The 17,151-nt window shown below is 42.1% G+C and overlaps 1 protein-coding gene and 1 non-coding gene across 2 annotated transcripts; both read right to left on the bottom strand.

Annotated features, from left to right (window-relative positions):
* Positions 1 to 1,052: 1,052 nt before the first annotated feature.
* On the bottom strand, positions 1,053 to 14,100 carry EIF4G2 (eukaryotic translation initiation factor 4 gamma 2). The gene is made up of 24 exons (XM_051620984.1): positions 14,089 to 14,100; positions 12,747 to 13,064; positions 12,594 to 12,632; positions 10,711 to 10,775; positions 10,490 to 10,555; positions 9,944 to 10,069; positions 9,477 to 9,579; positions 8,775 to 8,906; positions 8,619 to 8,685; positions 8,389 to 8,540; positions 7,833 to 7,943; positions 6,994 to 7,077; positions 6,811 to 6,909; positions 6,478 to 6,619; positions 6,228 to 6,388; positions 5,685 to 5,798; positions 4,754 to 4,879; positions 4,379 to 4,483; positions 4,078 to 4,293; positions 3,532 to 3,790; positions 3,116 to 3,320; positions 2,445 to 2,656; positions 2,173 to 2,294; positions 1,053 to 1,875 (listed from the first exon to the last, which is right to left on the bottom strand). The coding sequence occupies exons 1-24, from the start codon at positions 14,098 to 14,100 to the stop codon at positions 1,810 to 1,812; spliced, it is 3,102 nt and encodes a 1,033-aa protein (XP_051476944.1). The 3' UTR covers positions 1,053 to 1,809.
* On the bottom strand, positions 5,480 to 5,643 carry LOC127386130 (small nucleolar RNA SNORD97). The gene has a single exon (XR_007889820.1). It is a non-coding gene; the product is annotated as a small nucleolar RNA SNORD97 (small nucleolar RNA).
* Positions 14,101 to 17,151: the final 3,051 nt, after the last annotated feature.

The raw sequence follows: 17,151 nt of genomic DNA, 5'->3' as shown, positions 1-17,151 counted from the left end.
TAAGATTACTCAACATGACTGGGATGAATATTCAAGAACATTTTTGCTCAAAGCCTCTTAAGTGCAGTTAGTACTTTCCTTTTTCTTACTTCAACTAGAATCATACAAATAGCCTGCTGTCCTCTCTTATGAGATAGGCAACACTTCAGAAAGGCAGAGACTGTTTACTAGCAACTCAAGAAATTAAATTGCCCTTATGTCATTTTTTTAGAAGCACAGTACCTTGATTTACTAGGCTACACATTGTACAGCAAGTTACTGAAACAGCTGAAGAAACTCATTGAAGGCATCTAACTGACTGTGGTTAGGAAGCAAGGCTTTCACAGCAAATTGCCAGCAAAGTGAGAAAACCAGGCTCACTCGCCCAGTCATAACATTTTAGGGTGCATAAATGCAAACTGTTCCTCCCTTCAAAGCAAGTGCCTGTATGATCTCTAAGTTCTCATGCTCCACTTTCATCTTCCACGATGCAGATGACAACATGTAGTCTAAAGCACTTCCACCACTGGTAACAAGTTAAGTCAAGGAAACTGATGTTTTTTCATTACAAATACATCGCCTTTTAACAGCTGAAGTCTGAGTAAATGAGGAAAAAACTTCACTAGGGACAAACTTCTAGGAAGCAAGGTATTTTGAGTATTTAATAGATGACATTTCAAGCCTGTACAATGCAACACCATTCATCTGCTTTGTGGGGTTTGTGCAGATTTGAGGAAGAGGCAGCTAGTTGTGCCACTTGATTAAAAAAACATGCATGTAATATGGGGAAAGTTCGAAGCATCACGCAGTTAAAAAGCACACTCACTGATAAAGCATACATTAGACCACAAGGCAAACACCTACCATTTTTTCCAGCAGAATTTACCTCTTGTCACAGCAAATCTGTAGTGCCTAATCTTATCTGTGACATTATTTAGAATCTATTCACATGTTAACACAATTATTGCAAAAATAATCCTAAGATGGTCCCAGTTCAAGTCAACTCCCACTGATGTTTTCTTCCATAAGCAAACTAGCTGTCAGTTTTCTACTGGGAGACATTCAAAAACAAGTCAAGTATCACAATGTTTATTGATAGATACAAGTATATAAAATCAGGGCATGAACATGTCTTGATAAATTAAGCAGACTTAATTTCAGTACTATAATAGAGGGACCAATTCAAATTTCTCACCGTGTCATGTTTCACACCCACAAAAACCTCTTCCAAAGGGCATTAAACCATCCTGTCAGCTGATCAGTTTTTGTGCAAGTAAACTGTTTCTTTTTAAAAAGACTTGTGCACTTGCCCAGGCTCAAAGATATTAAAACCTAGCACATAAAGCCCATTACTAGAGGTAGAAATACAGGCAATATACTATTACGGCAACAACCATCGATTACAGTTAAGGATTCTCTGTAACAACCAAATGGATAATCAAATATTGCAACAACTCAAGTATTACACTGAGCAAAGTGCATTTCTACAGTATTCAGTGTTGCTATTCAGTTTTCTAACTTAAAAACAGCCTATGATAACTGGCAGCAAAGAAGACCTTGCAACAGACTGCTTCTGCTCGAGAACTTATGATGTAATTATTGCATGCTGCTAATACACTGTTATCTACACATTAAAGATACTCTAAAATTTTTATTGTAGACTATTAAGACATACTACAAAAACCTTTCGCAGAGAATATCCTACTGACATACTTCTGCTTTAAATATTGTGAAACATTACAGCGGAATGAATTTTCGCAGTGGTTAGGTCAAATGCAGTTACATCATAGCAACAGTATGTTTGCACAATTTAAGGCTTTGGCTGGTTCTTTAATCAGCTTCTTCTTCAGATTCTTCTTCTTCGGCAGTTTCCAGCCAGGTTAGCCATTGGTTTACCTGCAGTTACATAAAATTGGTTGAAGTGTGCAGGCAATTGTTTCCCCACTATTCACTTGTACAGAACACTCCCTTCCCCCCCCCCCCCCGATTTTGGAGGTGTTTCAGCCACATTTTGCACTAAATGTGTATTTCCAGTAATGAAAAAAAAAATTAATTCATCTTGCCTGACTCCTTCCTAGGATGACAGTACATGAAGTTTCTAGGCATTAGCAAGTATAAACATTTCTTGAAAGTTCCTGAACACTCAAGTGCAGCAGAGATCACAAAAGACATATCTCGTGTTAGCTGTTTTACCTGGAATAAAGCTTTGCCTTTCCCCGGAAACTCTTGAGTAATATCTTCTTTCCATGCCAAGAAGGCTTCTTCTTCAATGATCTCCATGTCATAGAAATGAACAAAGAAGCGCAGTAACATGCCTATGGAAGTAAATGTAAACTTAGTGAGCTTTTTTTAACATTCTGAACAGCTTACTTGACTCTAAGAAATGCAGTGAGAAGCCTGAAAGCCATACACAGACACAAGCAAGCAGACAAGTTAAACTCTGGCTAAAATCTTAATGAACATACCTTTTGGAAAGTTACTGTTGTAGCAGTGCACCTGGAGTGCATATAAAGCACTCACTTGCAGATCAACATGGTCATGAAGGAACTTCTGCATTACTGGCTTGAAGGAAAGAAGCAGCTGTTTTTCCTGCTCTAGCTGCTCTTTAGATGGAGCAGACGAAGAATCCGATTCGTCACTAGGTGGGTTTACTTCACTAGAAATATACTGCAAGAAACTGGACAAAAAAATAAAAATATTAAGTTCTGTAAGCTACAGAAGATAGCTCTCATGTTCTAAACCAGGAAGTATTCCCCCAAGATCAATTTGCAAGCTACTACCAAAAATACCCTTCTGTACAGTGTGTGTACAGTGGCTTAGTTTTGAGGCTGACTATGCTCCACAAAAATCCTAGCTCTGCTTTCTGTTAAGACTCTGAGACATTTTGTAAAAATACACAGGCCTAGACTACTTCTCAAACAAAAGTAGTACTTCATACTGATGCAAGCCTGGAGACCTGCTTTTCTTTTCAAATATCTGTGTTTAACACAGGGGAGGTTCACTTTGCACCATTTATCTCTCTGTGTACTGTACACCTTTTTTCTGCACAGAGCTTCATGTCAGCCTCTATTGAGTCAGTGACTTACTGGTAGCTTAACAAAACATGTCTAAACTACTCATCAAGATAGCATCTCACCTGGTCATCAATATATTCACAAATCCCTTATCTACATGCAGTTTGGGTGAAATGTTATCTTTAATCCACTTATAGATGGCTTGAGGGGATGGATCCGATTTTATTTGCTTTAGCAGTTCCTTCTCCAGTTTCAGAAGTGGGAACAAGAAGCTAAGCCCCTTCCCTTCTAAGATCTCCAGCATGCGGTCCTTGTTCTGGTCAATTTCTGACAAGTAAACAAGAAAGACACACTTGAGTGCTAGGGCTACTCAAAAAGCTATCATCAATTGTTCATGAGTTAAACACCATTCTTAAGAATGACAGTTGGTATGCACTAAAACCTTTGCACGTAACTTTACTTTCGTGTGAACACACTAGAGGAAGAAATATTTGGCCTACGCTAACAGATTTTGTGAGAGTTGTGTGTTAACTCTTACCTGGTAACATTTTCTGCATATTCACTTTGCTTTGTTGGAACAATTCTGTTAGCCATTCACGATCTTGTAACTTAGCTAACTGCTGAAGGCAAAGCAGGAAGAGAGGGAAATGGGTGCCACTTTCCAGTGGTTGAGCCAGTTCAGAAATGCTCACCAGTTCTGAAATAATGGCACGGGCTGCAAACTGTGCTAAGTAAGATTTCACCAATGGGATATCCGCCTCCAGTTTGGGGCACTGGTCCAATACATTCAGGAATGCCTAAGAAAAAAAACATACGTAAGTTGAAATTCTCACATTTTGTTCTTGTGCATAGCAACTCTTACTACAAAGGAGGCTCATTTCTTTTCACATTTAATCACTTGCCAAGAGGGTCCCCATTTCCAGCTCCTTAAGCCCTGTACCTGCATTTCTTCTTTACACCCCTCTCAAGTTTGTATCCAAGTTTTACCTCCTCAGATCAACAGGACTTGGGTACTGCCCTTATTCAAGCTAAACATCATGAACAACCAAGCAACAAGGTCTATGAGCCTTTCAGACTACAGTACCTGCATGAAGTTGTCACTTGTGGCTATTCCCTCCTGCTTGAGCAAGCTGATCAAAGTACTTGCTTTCTCTTTGTCTTCATCTGATCTATCTAGGGATTGAATGATTACTTTGCTCAACATCTCAGGAATGAAGTGTTTTGGAGCTCTCATTTCTCTCACAGTATTGACAGCATCATTAGCATTTCCATTGTTCAGATACTCAGTCACAACAGCTTCCTGGAGAAAAAAAAATTGTTAAAGATTCAGTTTTTTAAAGGACATAAGCAAGACTTCAAGAAACACTATTACATATGTAACTTACAGTTTGTTTAAGCAGTTCTTCTTTAGAAGGAGGTGGTTTCTTTGTGGTCTTTGCAGGCTTTTCTTGTATAAGCGGTGGATTTGTTTTAAGACCAAGTTGAGGAGGCTGAAAAAGATCACAGAACCATCAGAGCTGGAAGGGACCTCTAGAGATTATCCATCTAGTCCAACTCCCCCACTACAGCAGGATCGCCTAGATCACGTTGCACCAGGATTGCATCCAGGTGGATTTTGAGTATTTCCAGAGAAGACTCTGCAGCTTCTCTGAGCAGTCTGTTCCAGTGCTGTCATCCTCACAGTAAAGTTTTTCCTTTAAGTTGTACATGCATGCAGAAATTAAGTACAGCCAACAATACAGTGCAAATTTTATATTTACCTGTCCCAAAGGTGGTGTCTGAGTGCGTGGTGGTTGAGCACTGGGAGGAATCATAGTTATCTGGGGCTGAAGCTTTGGCACTTGGTTTTTATTCATTAGAAAAGACTGAGCAGGTCTCAGGCTAATCTGTAAACAGGTAAGTCAGAAAAAAAAACCTCAAACTGTTTCAAGTATTCTTACCAAGAATACAGAGCTATGGACTCTTGCCAACTGATCCCACTGAAACATGACTTCTCAACTTCTACAATGTTAACAGTCCAATACAGATTAAGCCACGTGCGTACTGCAATTCCCCCGGAAGTACGACTCCATAAATCACAACTTGGTGCAAGTTACTGGTATTTCTTCCATTGATATCAAGATCTGGATTTGCTTCTTTTAGATGCAGTATGTTAGAGACCCAAGACACTTAACATGTTTGCTGATGTATTTTACAGCAAAGATAAAACTCTACTAATTGCTCAGGAATCAGGATACAAGTCTTGTTACCACTCAGATTTACAATGCAGTTTATTATGCATGACATTTTGCCTAATAGCCAGTTCTAAAAAAAGAATTTAAAAAAAATTTAGCCTGGTCCAGCACTTCAGGGTTTCTAAAGTTTCTAGAGTTCAGGGGTTTCTGAAGTTTTAATTAAATGTATTGTTATCAATATGATGCATGGGAACTGAAGTCAGAGTAGTGTTCTTGGGGAGGTGTGGGGGAAGGAAGGGACACCCCAAGAAATTGCCCTCATATCTCAGTCTTGCTCATAGGACGCTGGATACCCTAAGGAAAGTGAGGGGTAAGGTGAAAGAGGAAGGGACAAAGAAGGAGGAGGAAGAGGAGGAGGAGAAAGAGTTCCAGCATTAGTCCTCATAATAACGCGTCTTGCTATAATCATTGGGCAATATTTAGGATAGGCTTTAAGTAATGTAGGCATGTAATGTACCTCATCTGCATTAAGCTGTCCTTTCTTAGAAAACCGAGGTGGCATATCCTTCGACTGTCCTTGTTGCTGGGATAAGAGTCCCTGATTCTGGTTATGGTAGAGCTGGCTTTGCCCCTATTTCAGAAAGGGAGATATAGAGAAAGAAGTGCAGATGATGGAGTGGCGTACATCATATGGTAAGTAGTACCAGAGGGACCAGAGGGAACAAGGATTCTATTTGCCAGGAAGGGAGAAAGAAGGAGCAGGGGTGGTGGGAGAGTAGCATCTATCCCTAAAAACAGGGCTCTCTTTTATATAAAACACACCATTCTGACCCACCAAAGCCACATGCACCTTTTCTTGCAGTAAAAAAAAGTGTATTCCTTGCATCCCTTGCACAATTTAAGAAGTGGTTTAGAATTTTTGTATCTGCTGAGCATGAGTGCTTATCGGAATCAAATCTGAGGAAGTCTTTCAACATAAGCAGACTATAATCCATAACATACGCATCTGCAGAAGAGCTTCTAAACATGCTAAAGTCACTCTGAACAACATCTTCCTTACCTGACTTTTCAGAAAAGATTTGCCTAGTTCTCCAAACTGGGGTTGAGCAGAAGGCATGAGGTGACCCCCGTGGCCATTGAAAAGTTGGTTTGAACGATGGCGTCCCATGGTGGGTGAAAATCTATCCTGAATAACCCCTGGACCAGTACCAATTCCGCTTCCTGTATTATTGAAACAAAACACAATTGTAGTTCCTGTTTGATAAGAGCACAGCTGCAGTCATCACATCAGCCTTGCAGTTTCAGTGTACCTGGCATTTGTCCAAACATATCAGCAAGCCCTCCGAGTGGGTCCCTGTCAAGTTTCATCCTGGGTGGCATAAAGGGTCCCTCCAGAAAGAAGTCGCTTCTCATTCCTTGAAACATAGGAGCAGGAATAAAAACTCCCAGATCCTATAAAACAGAAATTACAATTTTGATTGGTTTGGAATAGCAATCCAGTAAAGGCAAGTTTTTACACCTGAACTATGGAAGTCCACCTGATTTTAAACGTTAACCCTTTGCTGTCTTTTGTGACAGAACACATAAGGATTCTTTTTAACACTTAAGCAAAGCCAAGCATGAGACCTAACCATGCAACTTACTTTTACTGCATCTTGACGGATTTGATTGATAGTCTTTGGTCCATTGTCAAGAAAAGCTTTGCGAGGAACCCAGTTGTGTTCTCTCAACTCCACAGTATCCTTGAAACACAATGAATTATTAAGGGAAGGATTCAAGACAGCTTGGAGAGAGAAAGGAAGCAGTAAGCCACTTTATCATCATACCTGCAGCAGGAAACGAATCCTTGCTGGCAATTCCTTACTTGACATCAAGGAGCGCATACGGGCAAAGTACTGATCCATTAAGGACTGTGGGAACAAAAGCAGTGTTTCAAGTGAGGGCTAATTCTATCAATGCCATGAGCATTTTCAGGAAGGGGGAGTGCATTCAAAGCGCAGAAAGTAATAGAACATGTTTTCCTGCCATCTCAATCTTCTTGATGGCAGCAGAGCCTAAGGAAAGCTAATGAACCAAGACATCTCATCCAAGTCAAAGTTGAAAACCTGCCAAAATTCTCATTACTGTAACACTTCAAATTTGCATTCTGAACTCACAAGCTAAGGTCCAAAATACACCTTGTCAGACCACCTACTTGTGTTCAGAATGGATTTCCTTGCTGTATCTTTTCAAAAGTCACAGAATACAATCAAAGAATGGTTAAGGTTGGAAGGGACCTTATATATCATCAAGCTCCAACCTCCCTGCTGTGACACAGGTGGGACACATCCCACCAGATCATGTTGCACAAAGCCTCATCTATCCTGACCTTAAAACACCTCCAGGTAATTAAGGTGGTGTTTTTTCAAGCAACACATACAGAAAAAACATTACCACTTTTACTTCTTAACAACCTTAACTGCCTTCTGAAAGACATTTAAAACCATTTCAAAGATAGCCTCCTTTTGCTATAGAGATCTGATGTAGGAGCAACAGCTGGCACTGTAATTCAGTAGAAGTACAAAACTGAGGTCTAAGAACAGTGAATGCAGAAGGTTCAGGCAATTAAAAGTTCTAGCCACTGAATTTATCAACTTTCTAATGACTGCAGTGTATAGGCACATACCTTGGCTTTTGCATGGTCTAATCTAGGTCCCACTGTCCTCATTATCTGACAGAGGCACTCCAAATCCTCCCCCATATCTTTGAGTTGGACTCTCTTCTTCTTTTCCAAAAGCTGAAATATTAAAGGGGAATTAGGTATTTCAACTTACTAAAAATCACAACTTATAGCAAATGACAACTTTGTACAGAGGCACACGCACATTTAATCTTGAAGACAGACTTGAAAATTAGTTTAAAAACTGCTAACTGAAGTATTTTGAAACAGTACTGGAATAGGACTTTGAATAGTAGTACTTTGAACTAGCTGTGGAACTTGTGTCTAGGCCAAACTACATCTTCACTTTGAGACAATTCCAATGGCTTTTAACAAAGCCAACCTTGCTTGTTAATGACACCAAAAGACTGTTGATTTCAAACAATACAGGCGTCAATAATCGTCAGGAAACATTTTTCTGGTATTTTATGCTCCAAGATGCCCAGAAACAGCATGAACATTTACATTTTCTAGTTTGGAAGTCTTATTTTGCTCTTAGCCCCCATCCAATTGCAATACTCACTGTTTTGATGCACTTATGAAGGATAGATTCATGAATAAGGTCAAGCTTGCCAAGTTCTCCAATGAATTTGATGTTCCCCAGCATCTTGATCTTGGCAATGGCTCTCTGTTCCTCCTCCTCAGGGAGGAGGGGACCATCATGCTTATCATAGACTGGAAAACAAAGAAGCCTGTTTAAGATGGCTGTGAACAGAGAAGATAAATTCTATATTTAGTGGTTTTAAAACTTACTATCAACATTTCTGGTTCGGTTTTCAAATTCATCTTGAAGTTTAGATATTAGGAGGCGTCTGAATGTCTATAAGAAAAGAGAACAAATAAAACAATATAATCAGTGCAACTATACATGCTAGGAAGATTTATCATTCCAGATAGAGATAAACTCACTGTGCTTTGCTTCTGTCCTGGATGACTCTCTGCTGATAGGCCATCAAAGTTGGGTGCATCTTCTGCCAGTCGCAGACATAGTTGAGCATACAGTGAGCTATACTTGGGCTCTTCAAGGGCTTTGTCTACGATCTAAAATTTGAGTAAGATAGGACAAAGTAGGTTATAAACATTATTAGGAAACTGAGTTGCAAGATGTAACGGAGTATCTGATCTAGAACGTCTAATTATTTTTGCCGTTTCAAACATACAAAAATAAAACTAGTTTCAACCCTAGCCTTAATGCTGAAGCAAAGGAAAAATGTTACTCTACGCTACCAAATAGCTTCTACAATCCTCAGCCTCCTTTTAGAGTTCTCCTAATTATAATTAATCAATGTACCAAAAATCACCACGTGGTAGGTTTTCCAAGACCAATAGGCTTGTTTTTTAGGAAAATGGGAAGAGGGGGACCAGGGAAGTAAGACTGCTAATTATCATCTTAGAATATCCAAGAAAACCTCCCCAAATACCCAATCACATTTACTGATTCTAAGATCAAAGTTAGAGCAGTAAAGTCTACTTCCTCCACAGTGTATCATTTTACACACAAAAGTAAGAATGGTATTTCTCTATGTTTGGGTTAATCAACATGACGTTAGCAAACCTCTTCATATTTAACATAAAATAAAACTATATTTAAAATAAATACAGCCAGCTTACCAGCAGTATGACCCCTTTTAGGATGAGCTTAGATTCTACACCCACATTGAGGAGCTCAAGGCATAGCTTGTCAAACTTTTCAGGAGTAAGCTTATTTAGTATGCTAAGGAAGAACAAAAATTTTAAAAATCCACATTACAGATCTTGTAAGCGTGCTACAAGTAACTTTAGACTCAAGTTTACATTCACATCTAATTCTATTTAAAAAATTAAAAAGAGTACAGTTTCCCATTCAACTACTTTTGGGCACGATTTTAGAAATACAAAGTATTATTGAAAAGACTAATCCTCTCACAGGCATTACTTTTGAAAGGTTTGCTGCTGCTGACCAATCAATTTCTGCCTCATTCCTCCAAAGAAGACACACGCACACCCGGCCCCCGACCCCCCACCTCAAAATGTATTAGATACCTGTATTGCTAAAGAAATAGTATAGAAAGAAAGAAAAAAAAAAAAAAAGCACTTACCCTCTTACTTTCCTGAAGATTGCATCGTGTCGTTCTTTGTCGTTTGCGGAGTCGTCATCTCGTCTAGTGCTTCGTGAAGGAATCCATTTCTGAGCGTTTTGCCCTGGGGTTTTCCCCAGGAACTCGCTGTAAAATTTTTGTATTATTGTTAAACAAAACCAAGCAATTTCAGGAACTGGCCTTTTAACTTTTCAGTATTGCCTCACTTAGACTAATTCTGCTACTAGTTCTGTTACAAGAGTACACTTATACCTACCAACAAGGACAAGTCTGTTGCACAGTTAACTATTCACAGTAGTAAGACGACAACCAAGAAAACCCTGTAAACTTTGTGAGTGAAATGCAAAAAAAAACACTCTGCGCATCTCACTTCATGACACATACTTTCAACAGGTTATATACTATCCTGCCACAGACATTAACATGTCACCAACTTTGCAGATATCCTTTGTACGTCTTTAAAGATACTTTATTTTCAACTCAGTATTTGCCATCAAGCACTCTCTGCCTTGAAAATCATGCCAAATCAAGTAGTAAATTACACACCTGTTGCTGGCAGTCTTGGGATAGTGCTGAGGTGCACCCCTACCACCTCCTCCGCCTGAAGAAGCACTGTTAAAAACAACCATGTGATCTCATGTAAGTTCAAAATCCCAACACTTTCAATTACATATCAGTTTTGGTAAAACATAAGACAAATTTAAATTCTCCTCAAAGTACAGTCTCCCCTGCCAAGTGTTCATCAAACAACAAAAAAGCACTAGTACCTGAAACGAGAAGCACCCCCTTCTGCAATCGCACTCTCCACTTTGGCGGCTTGACAACAAAGAATCTTCAAAAGAATAAAATTAAATTGACGGGGTGGGGAAAAACAAAACCTAGAAAGACAAATCAAGCATTCATATTATAGTTGTTTTACTAGCAGCCATAGCATAGTATCTAACTTACAATAAAAGTACAAACGCTTGTTAAGACAAGGGGAAGCTTCAAACAAACGTCATAAAAAAGAAGGAAACTCTTTATACAATACTAGGGATACTCGCAGAAAAGCCAATTTCATCATTATAGCCATGTTTTCCAACGGAGGTGAGGGAGAGAAAAGGAAATAAGGGAATCATGGACTGAAAGGGTGAGAGCCTCAAATTTACATTGCCAACCCCCCAAAACCACTTGCAGTAAGTGTTCTTCCCCCCCTGCTAATACATCATAATTAGTTTAAACCTTTATTGAAAGGCTTTACAAACTGATTAATTATGGCAAGACAAAGCACTCAAGCTTCAGAGTGAAGCGTACCACATCACAAAATGCACACTTAATATAGTAAATGGGGTGTATTCTACACTCAAGACTAAACAGCCAACTTAGATGATAAATAATGAAAAAAATATCGCCCCTTCCGACCTGAAACTTTAGCTCGCAATACAGCAGGAAGTTAAATCTCACTGCACTGCTCGTGCAGCAGAGAGCGCGGGGGTAGAGCCGCCCTGGGGCGCGCGGAAGAAAAACCCACAGCCATTTCTGAGGCTTCATCACAGATCCGAGACATTTTATTTCCGAGCGCAGCCACCTCCCCGGAAAGCCGGGCTGGGAGACGCCCGCCAGAACGCGCCTCTCGCTCCCCCCGCGGCACCGGCCGCTGCGGCGGCGCCGGGGCGGGCACGAGGCAGGGCTCCCAACATGGCGGCCGCCGAACAAAAGGGCTGCGGGAGCGGGGCGGGCGCCCCCCGCAGGAGGCAGGCGCTACCCTGCCGCATGCAGCCGGGGCTGCGGGCGCTCCGAACCGCCTCCCCTTCCCCCACCGGGCGCCGCCCGTTTCCAGGCTCAGGCGCCGCCAGGAGAGCGGCCGGCTCTTTGTTCTCTGCGAAGGAGGGGAGCGGGCTCCGCTCCCTCGCCGCCGGCGGAAAACGGCGCCCTTCCCTCGCTACACCCGGCTCAGGCCGCTCGGAAAGAGGGGGAGGGCGGGAAGCAGTCGGTTTCACCCGCAGAACCCGACCCGCTCAAGCAGCGCCTTTAAGCCCCAACAGGAAACGCTGGGGAGGCGAGGCTGCTGCCGACACAGCTTTTCAGTAAGCTGCTCTCGCTTCTACGGGTAACAGAGATCCGAGTCAACGAAACAAAAAATTAAAAGATTGTCTCGGCCTCGAGTCTTGAGAACAACCGAATTCCCCAACTCCGACCATGGCTGCCCCAGCAACGCGGAACCAAGAATCTCTTAAGACCGCAGCACGCTACGTGTAGCGAGGCTACCTCCCTCCAAGGGCAAACCTCCCCGGTACCTGGAGCCCCCAGAGACCGCAGCTAGGGATCCTGCAGCCCATCTCATCCCCCGAAAGGATCAGCCCGACCCGACCCCATCTCGCCGGCTGCAGATAAGCGGCTCTAACCTGAAACACTTCTGCCTAGCTGCCCTTTGGCGCGCAGCGGGGGCTGCCGGTCTCCCCTACCCCTTCACTCAGCCTCCACAACAACCCAGAAGCGCACAGCAGCGCGGCCGCGGCTCCGGGCCGCCATTTTGTGCAGAAGAAAGCGAGAAGAAGCCGACGAGAAAATGGCGGCCACTTCGGGCAGCCGCCATTTTAAGCGGCAGCCGCAACAGTCCCCGTTCTTTCCCGGCCCAACATCGCTCTCCCGCCACTCCCGCATTTCTCACCTTCCCTAAGGCCTTGTCAGCTTCCCCGGGTCCCGGCGGCTACCAAGGGCAGGGGGAAAGGCAAGAGAAGGGGGGGGAGGGGAAGGGAGCCGGGGACCGGGGCTGGGGAGGGGAAGGGGGGAGCGCGCGGGACAGGGCGAGTCTCCGAGTCACCACAGCAGGAGCAGCAACGGCCCAACGCTTCCCTCCGCCACCTCCATAGAGAGCCGACTCGCTGCCGCGTCTAGAGCGCACCCCGGCAGCCCCACTAACTTTATTACCCTTCACGCAACCTACCCCACCTCTCGCCGGCAGCCGCCAATCGCCGCGAAGGACTCCGCCCGTCTTGCCAATCACAGCCGAGAAAGGGGGTGGCCTTAACGTCCAAGTGGGAGGAGGGGGGGGGGAGAAAGTTTGGTTGAACTGTGCCACCGCCGCAGTGCAGCATCCGTATTCGCGAAAGCCGTTACGCCACAGGGCTGGCGGTGGAGCCTAGGAGGAACGGAAGCTTGCGCATCTGGCGTACCTGCTTAATGGCGGCAGCTTGGCTGCCTCTTGCCTGCGCTGCTTGCTCGTGTGCTTCAGCCATCACAGAGCCCCAGTTGTAAAGGCCTGGAGTGTGAGTTGATTCTGTCACGTTCATAGCAGAATAGTTGGATATATATGCATTCTCATCAGGTTTTTTTGTTTGGTTTTCTGATTTAATACATTTATTTAAGCCTAAGTTTCCCTTCAGTCAGATCACATTTCAGATTCGGTTGAAGTAAAAAAAATTAGTCTATTATAGATGGTTATCCTGAGCTTGCAATCAGATCCGAAGGAGGAGACTTGCCATTTGAGCTCCAAGAGCCTGTCACGGATCCAATTTCAGGTTTGCTTTCTGGGTTTGGAAAGTATTTCTACTCTGCATGTGCTTGTAGCTATTAATCGGCCTGTCCGTGGCAGGGTGTCCTGCAGACAACCTATGGACAACCAGGAGTCTCGAGACATTTTTGTATATTTACCACACTGAGCGCACAGCTGCTGGGTTTTTCTTGCTCCTGCTCAATTAAACCAAACAAAGATGGCCAGGCTTTTAGCTGTAGGTGGAAGTCTGAGTCATAGGCAATTTCCAGATATTTACCAGTGTGAGGTTTTTATCCTTTAACAGTCACGTCTCAGTCCCAGTTTGTCGCTGAGGTAGCAGCTACTTAAACTTGCCAGAGATTCAAACTTACTTGCCCTATACGGGGCAGAACAGAAAATGTTCTAAGTAAACCTGACAACAAGCCCCACAAACATCCACATCTGCTTTGTTCACACATACGCCTTCCGCTTTCAGTTTGCATGACTCATAATTCAGATGACTGGGGAAAGTGATACATGTAATAACTCTTGAACTATGTAGACAGCAAGTCCAAACAAATGATATTGCAGAACTTCCAGTTTCCCAGAGCTAGCCTCATTCTTGATGCTTTATACACCATGTGCTACAATGTCCCATGGGTTATATAAGGACTAAAGGGTGCTGTCATACAGGAGTTCTCATGTCGCGTCCTATCAGAGCTGAAGTTTGTTCAAGCTAGGTTTGCTCAACTCATACCTGTAAGCGTTAGGGACAGGTTACCTATCAGATTGTGTTATGGAAAATCTTGCATGAACTACCTGAAAGTAAGTTTTGAGCACAAAGGTGTTGCATAAGGTTGAACATAACTGTGACAGGCACTTGTCATACCAGAACTTGGTTGGCCCTTGCATGCGAATCTGCAAGACTGTGCGGAACTTCATTGAAATAAATGGAATCCAGTTTGAAAGGAGGTGTCAGTGCTCACAGAGGCAATAGCAAAGCAAAGCAAAGCAAACAAGATTTAAACCAATATTGAAACCGGTTAATATTATTTAAATAAACATTCTCAGAGTAAAAAGGATAATAACATTACTTGCAAATCTTAAAAACTGAAGTGAAACCGAGGATTTTGGTTTGCACTGGATGGCATAATATTTTCATGCAGTGTCTCCAGCATAAGCATTCCAACACTAGGGCAGAAACCCCACAAGTGAAAACTAAGGAGAATTTATCTTTTGTTTTTTCCTTTGGGGGATGAGAGGGTAGAAGGGGAGAACAGAATGGAAAACCTTCAAAGCTACCATACATATTACAAGACTAAAGTATCGCCTTTTTTGTTTATTTTAAAGGGTACTATAAAATCCATATTACCATAACAACAGAAAAAAAACCCCACCCAACACTTGGTCAGTAATAGAATAGCTGAAAAAAACCCCAACACACTGTTTTCTTAAAACTGTGATTGTTTTCTTGTCACTCAGTCCTGCATTATATTAAGACCAGCAGGATATATGCTAGCTCACACTGGCTTTGGCAGGTAGGAACCTATGAAGTTTCTCTGCATGGCTGCTCAGTTTTCCTTCACATCTGTGTCATAGACTAGCTGCACTAGTATGACAATTGAAGGCAATGAACTGTAGTACAGAGGCCAAAAAAAAAAAGTGAAATGCCTTCTATTTTATACATCTTACCTGCTTCTTAAATTCAGTGGACTAACGCAGAAGACACATTCATGCTGGGAATGTAGCAGCCCAATTGTTTATAGGATTACTTAGTAACAAATTTATGTGTATTTTTTTTTCAATTTGTCCCATTGACTCCACAAAAAATAAATCACCAAATGTAATTTAATAGCTATTAGTTTCAGTATCACCTTGACCCATCAGTCACCTTACTACACTGTCCAAATTCCAGTCCTCCTTCCTGTTCTCCCCCTTCGTCTCTTCCACTTGCCTTGAACACCAGTGATGCTTTAATTCAAATAAGCTGTTTTATGACTGACATGGTGGTTCTTCTGGATTTGTTTCTGCAAGTCTGAACATGCAGATTTTGTGCATAATTCTGACTTGAGTAAACTGCCACTGGTTATTTGGAGGGGAAGGTTTGCCTGTAAAGTGTCAGGAGGAACCTACTGAGTTGCAGACTGCGTGGCACAGAACTGGAGTTGCTGCCACAGATGCAGCACCTGCCTGAGAGGAAGAGGAATGCCTCTTGTTGTGCATATGGCATAGCTCAGAACCTGGATGGGCTGCTGTTGTTTACCAAAAAAACCCACAAAATGTAGGAAAGGAACTTTGGAGGAGTATTTCTTTACGATTGCCAAGCTAGGATCGCCATGACTTATCCTGCGTAGCAGGTTGCATTGCAGTGATTACAAAGCTGAGCCCTGCTGGGTGGAGATTCTAGAGGGAGTGCTGATGACAGGGTAGTTGTAGAAGTGTGGCAGTGTACCATCTCCAGTAAATACTGCATCTCATCACTGTCCTGGTTGTGGATCTGGCTAGATTGGGCTTTATGCAGAATGTCCCATTAATGAAGTATAGAGATATTTATAATATGAACGAAAACATCCATGTAGATAATTACTGCAGAGAAAGTAAAGCACTGAAAATTCACACCCTAGTTTACTCCATGCTAATTTCTCCACCATAATCGCTTCCTGTACCTTCTTATTTTCCAAACAGTTTTTCTGCCTGGCTTTTCAAGTGAGTTACATTTTTATCCAAAGCCATGTATATGTAATTCGTGACCCACCCCGTCAATCAAGCAGTTGGCACGAGCATTTAACCAAATGTATTAATGTAATTTTTCTTGTGATAGAAGTCTATCTCAGGTGTGCTATACTATAGGAAAAAAAGGCCTGAGAAAAAAACCAAAACAACAAAACCCAAACCCAAACTGAAAAATATACCTATCTTTTTCATTTAAACATTTTTAGCACTTCTGCTGAAGCATAATGCTCTTAATGGCAAACCCATTTATGCTGTGTGGATGCACCATTATATGAATTGTTTGCATTGTCTTTTGGAAAAATGCACTAATATATTGCTTTAAGAGCTAATTTGTACAATATAGAATGCACCAAAGGTGTGAAAGTGTATGAGGTTTTGTGGTTGTTCTTTAAAGGATTTTAATTTGCAGACAATTTATTGGTATACAATTTGTGAATATCTGTAGAGATGACCTTTAGTGAGGCTGGTTTGATAATACTCACTGGGGCAAGAGCATTCCAACCCTTCTCAATAGTGGTGGACTTCTAACCACTGGGAGGGGTCACTTTTCCCTTTTTTTGGAAAATCCTTTGCAGTAGATTTCAGTCTTCTATCTATTAAAACCAATGATTTTGCTTTCATCCAGTTGTCTTGTGAAATGCTGTTCCCTGTACCTTAACTCAACACTTGGATTTCCTGCTGCTCAGAACCAGTCCTTTATACTTTATCAGGTTTATTGAAAAAAACCATAAATATTTCATTATATCATAGAATCACACAATGGTTTGGGCTGGAAGGGACCTTAAAGATCAACTAGTTCCAACCCCTTATGTGGGCAGGGAGACCTTCCACTAGACCAAGTTGCTCAAAGCCCCATCCAACCTTTCCTTGAAAACTTCCAGGGAGGCAGCATCCACAACTTCATCCCGTTCAGTGTCTCACCACCCTTGCAGTAAAGAATTTCTTCTCTATGTCTAATCTAAATCTCCCTTCTTCTGTTTTAAAGCCATTACCTCTTGTCTTCTCACTACAAGCCCTTGTA

This window comes from Apus apus, chromosome 5 (assembly GCF_020740795.1).
Source record: "Apus apus isolate bApuApu2 chromosome 5, bApuApu2.pri.cur, whole genome shotgun sequence".
NCBI lineage: Eukaryota > Metazoa > Chordata > Aves > Apodiformes > Apodidae > Apus > Apus apus.
Note: the sequence above shows the minus strand (reverse complement) of the source record. Positions and strands in the feature narration are given on the sequence as shown.

Coding starts and splice junctions, on each gene's coding strand:
- EIF4G2 (XM_051620984.1), bottom strand. Junction 10,556..10,710: donor GGGGGTGCTTCTCGTTTCAG/GTACTAGTGCTT, acceptor TGTTTTTAACAG/TGCTTCTTCAGGCGGAGGAG. Junction 8,907..9,476: donor TAAAAGGGGTCATACTGCTG/GTAAGCTGGCTG, acceptor CTCAAATTTTAG/ATCGTAGACAAAGCCCTTGA.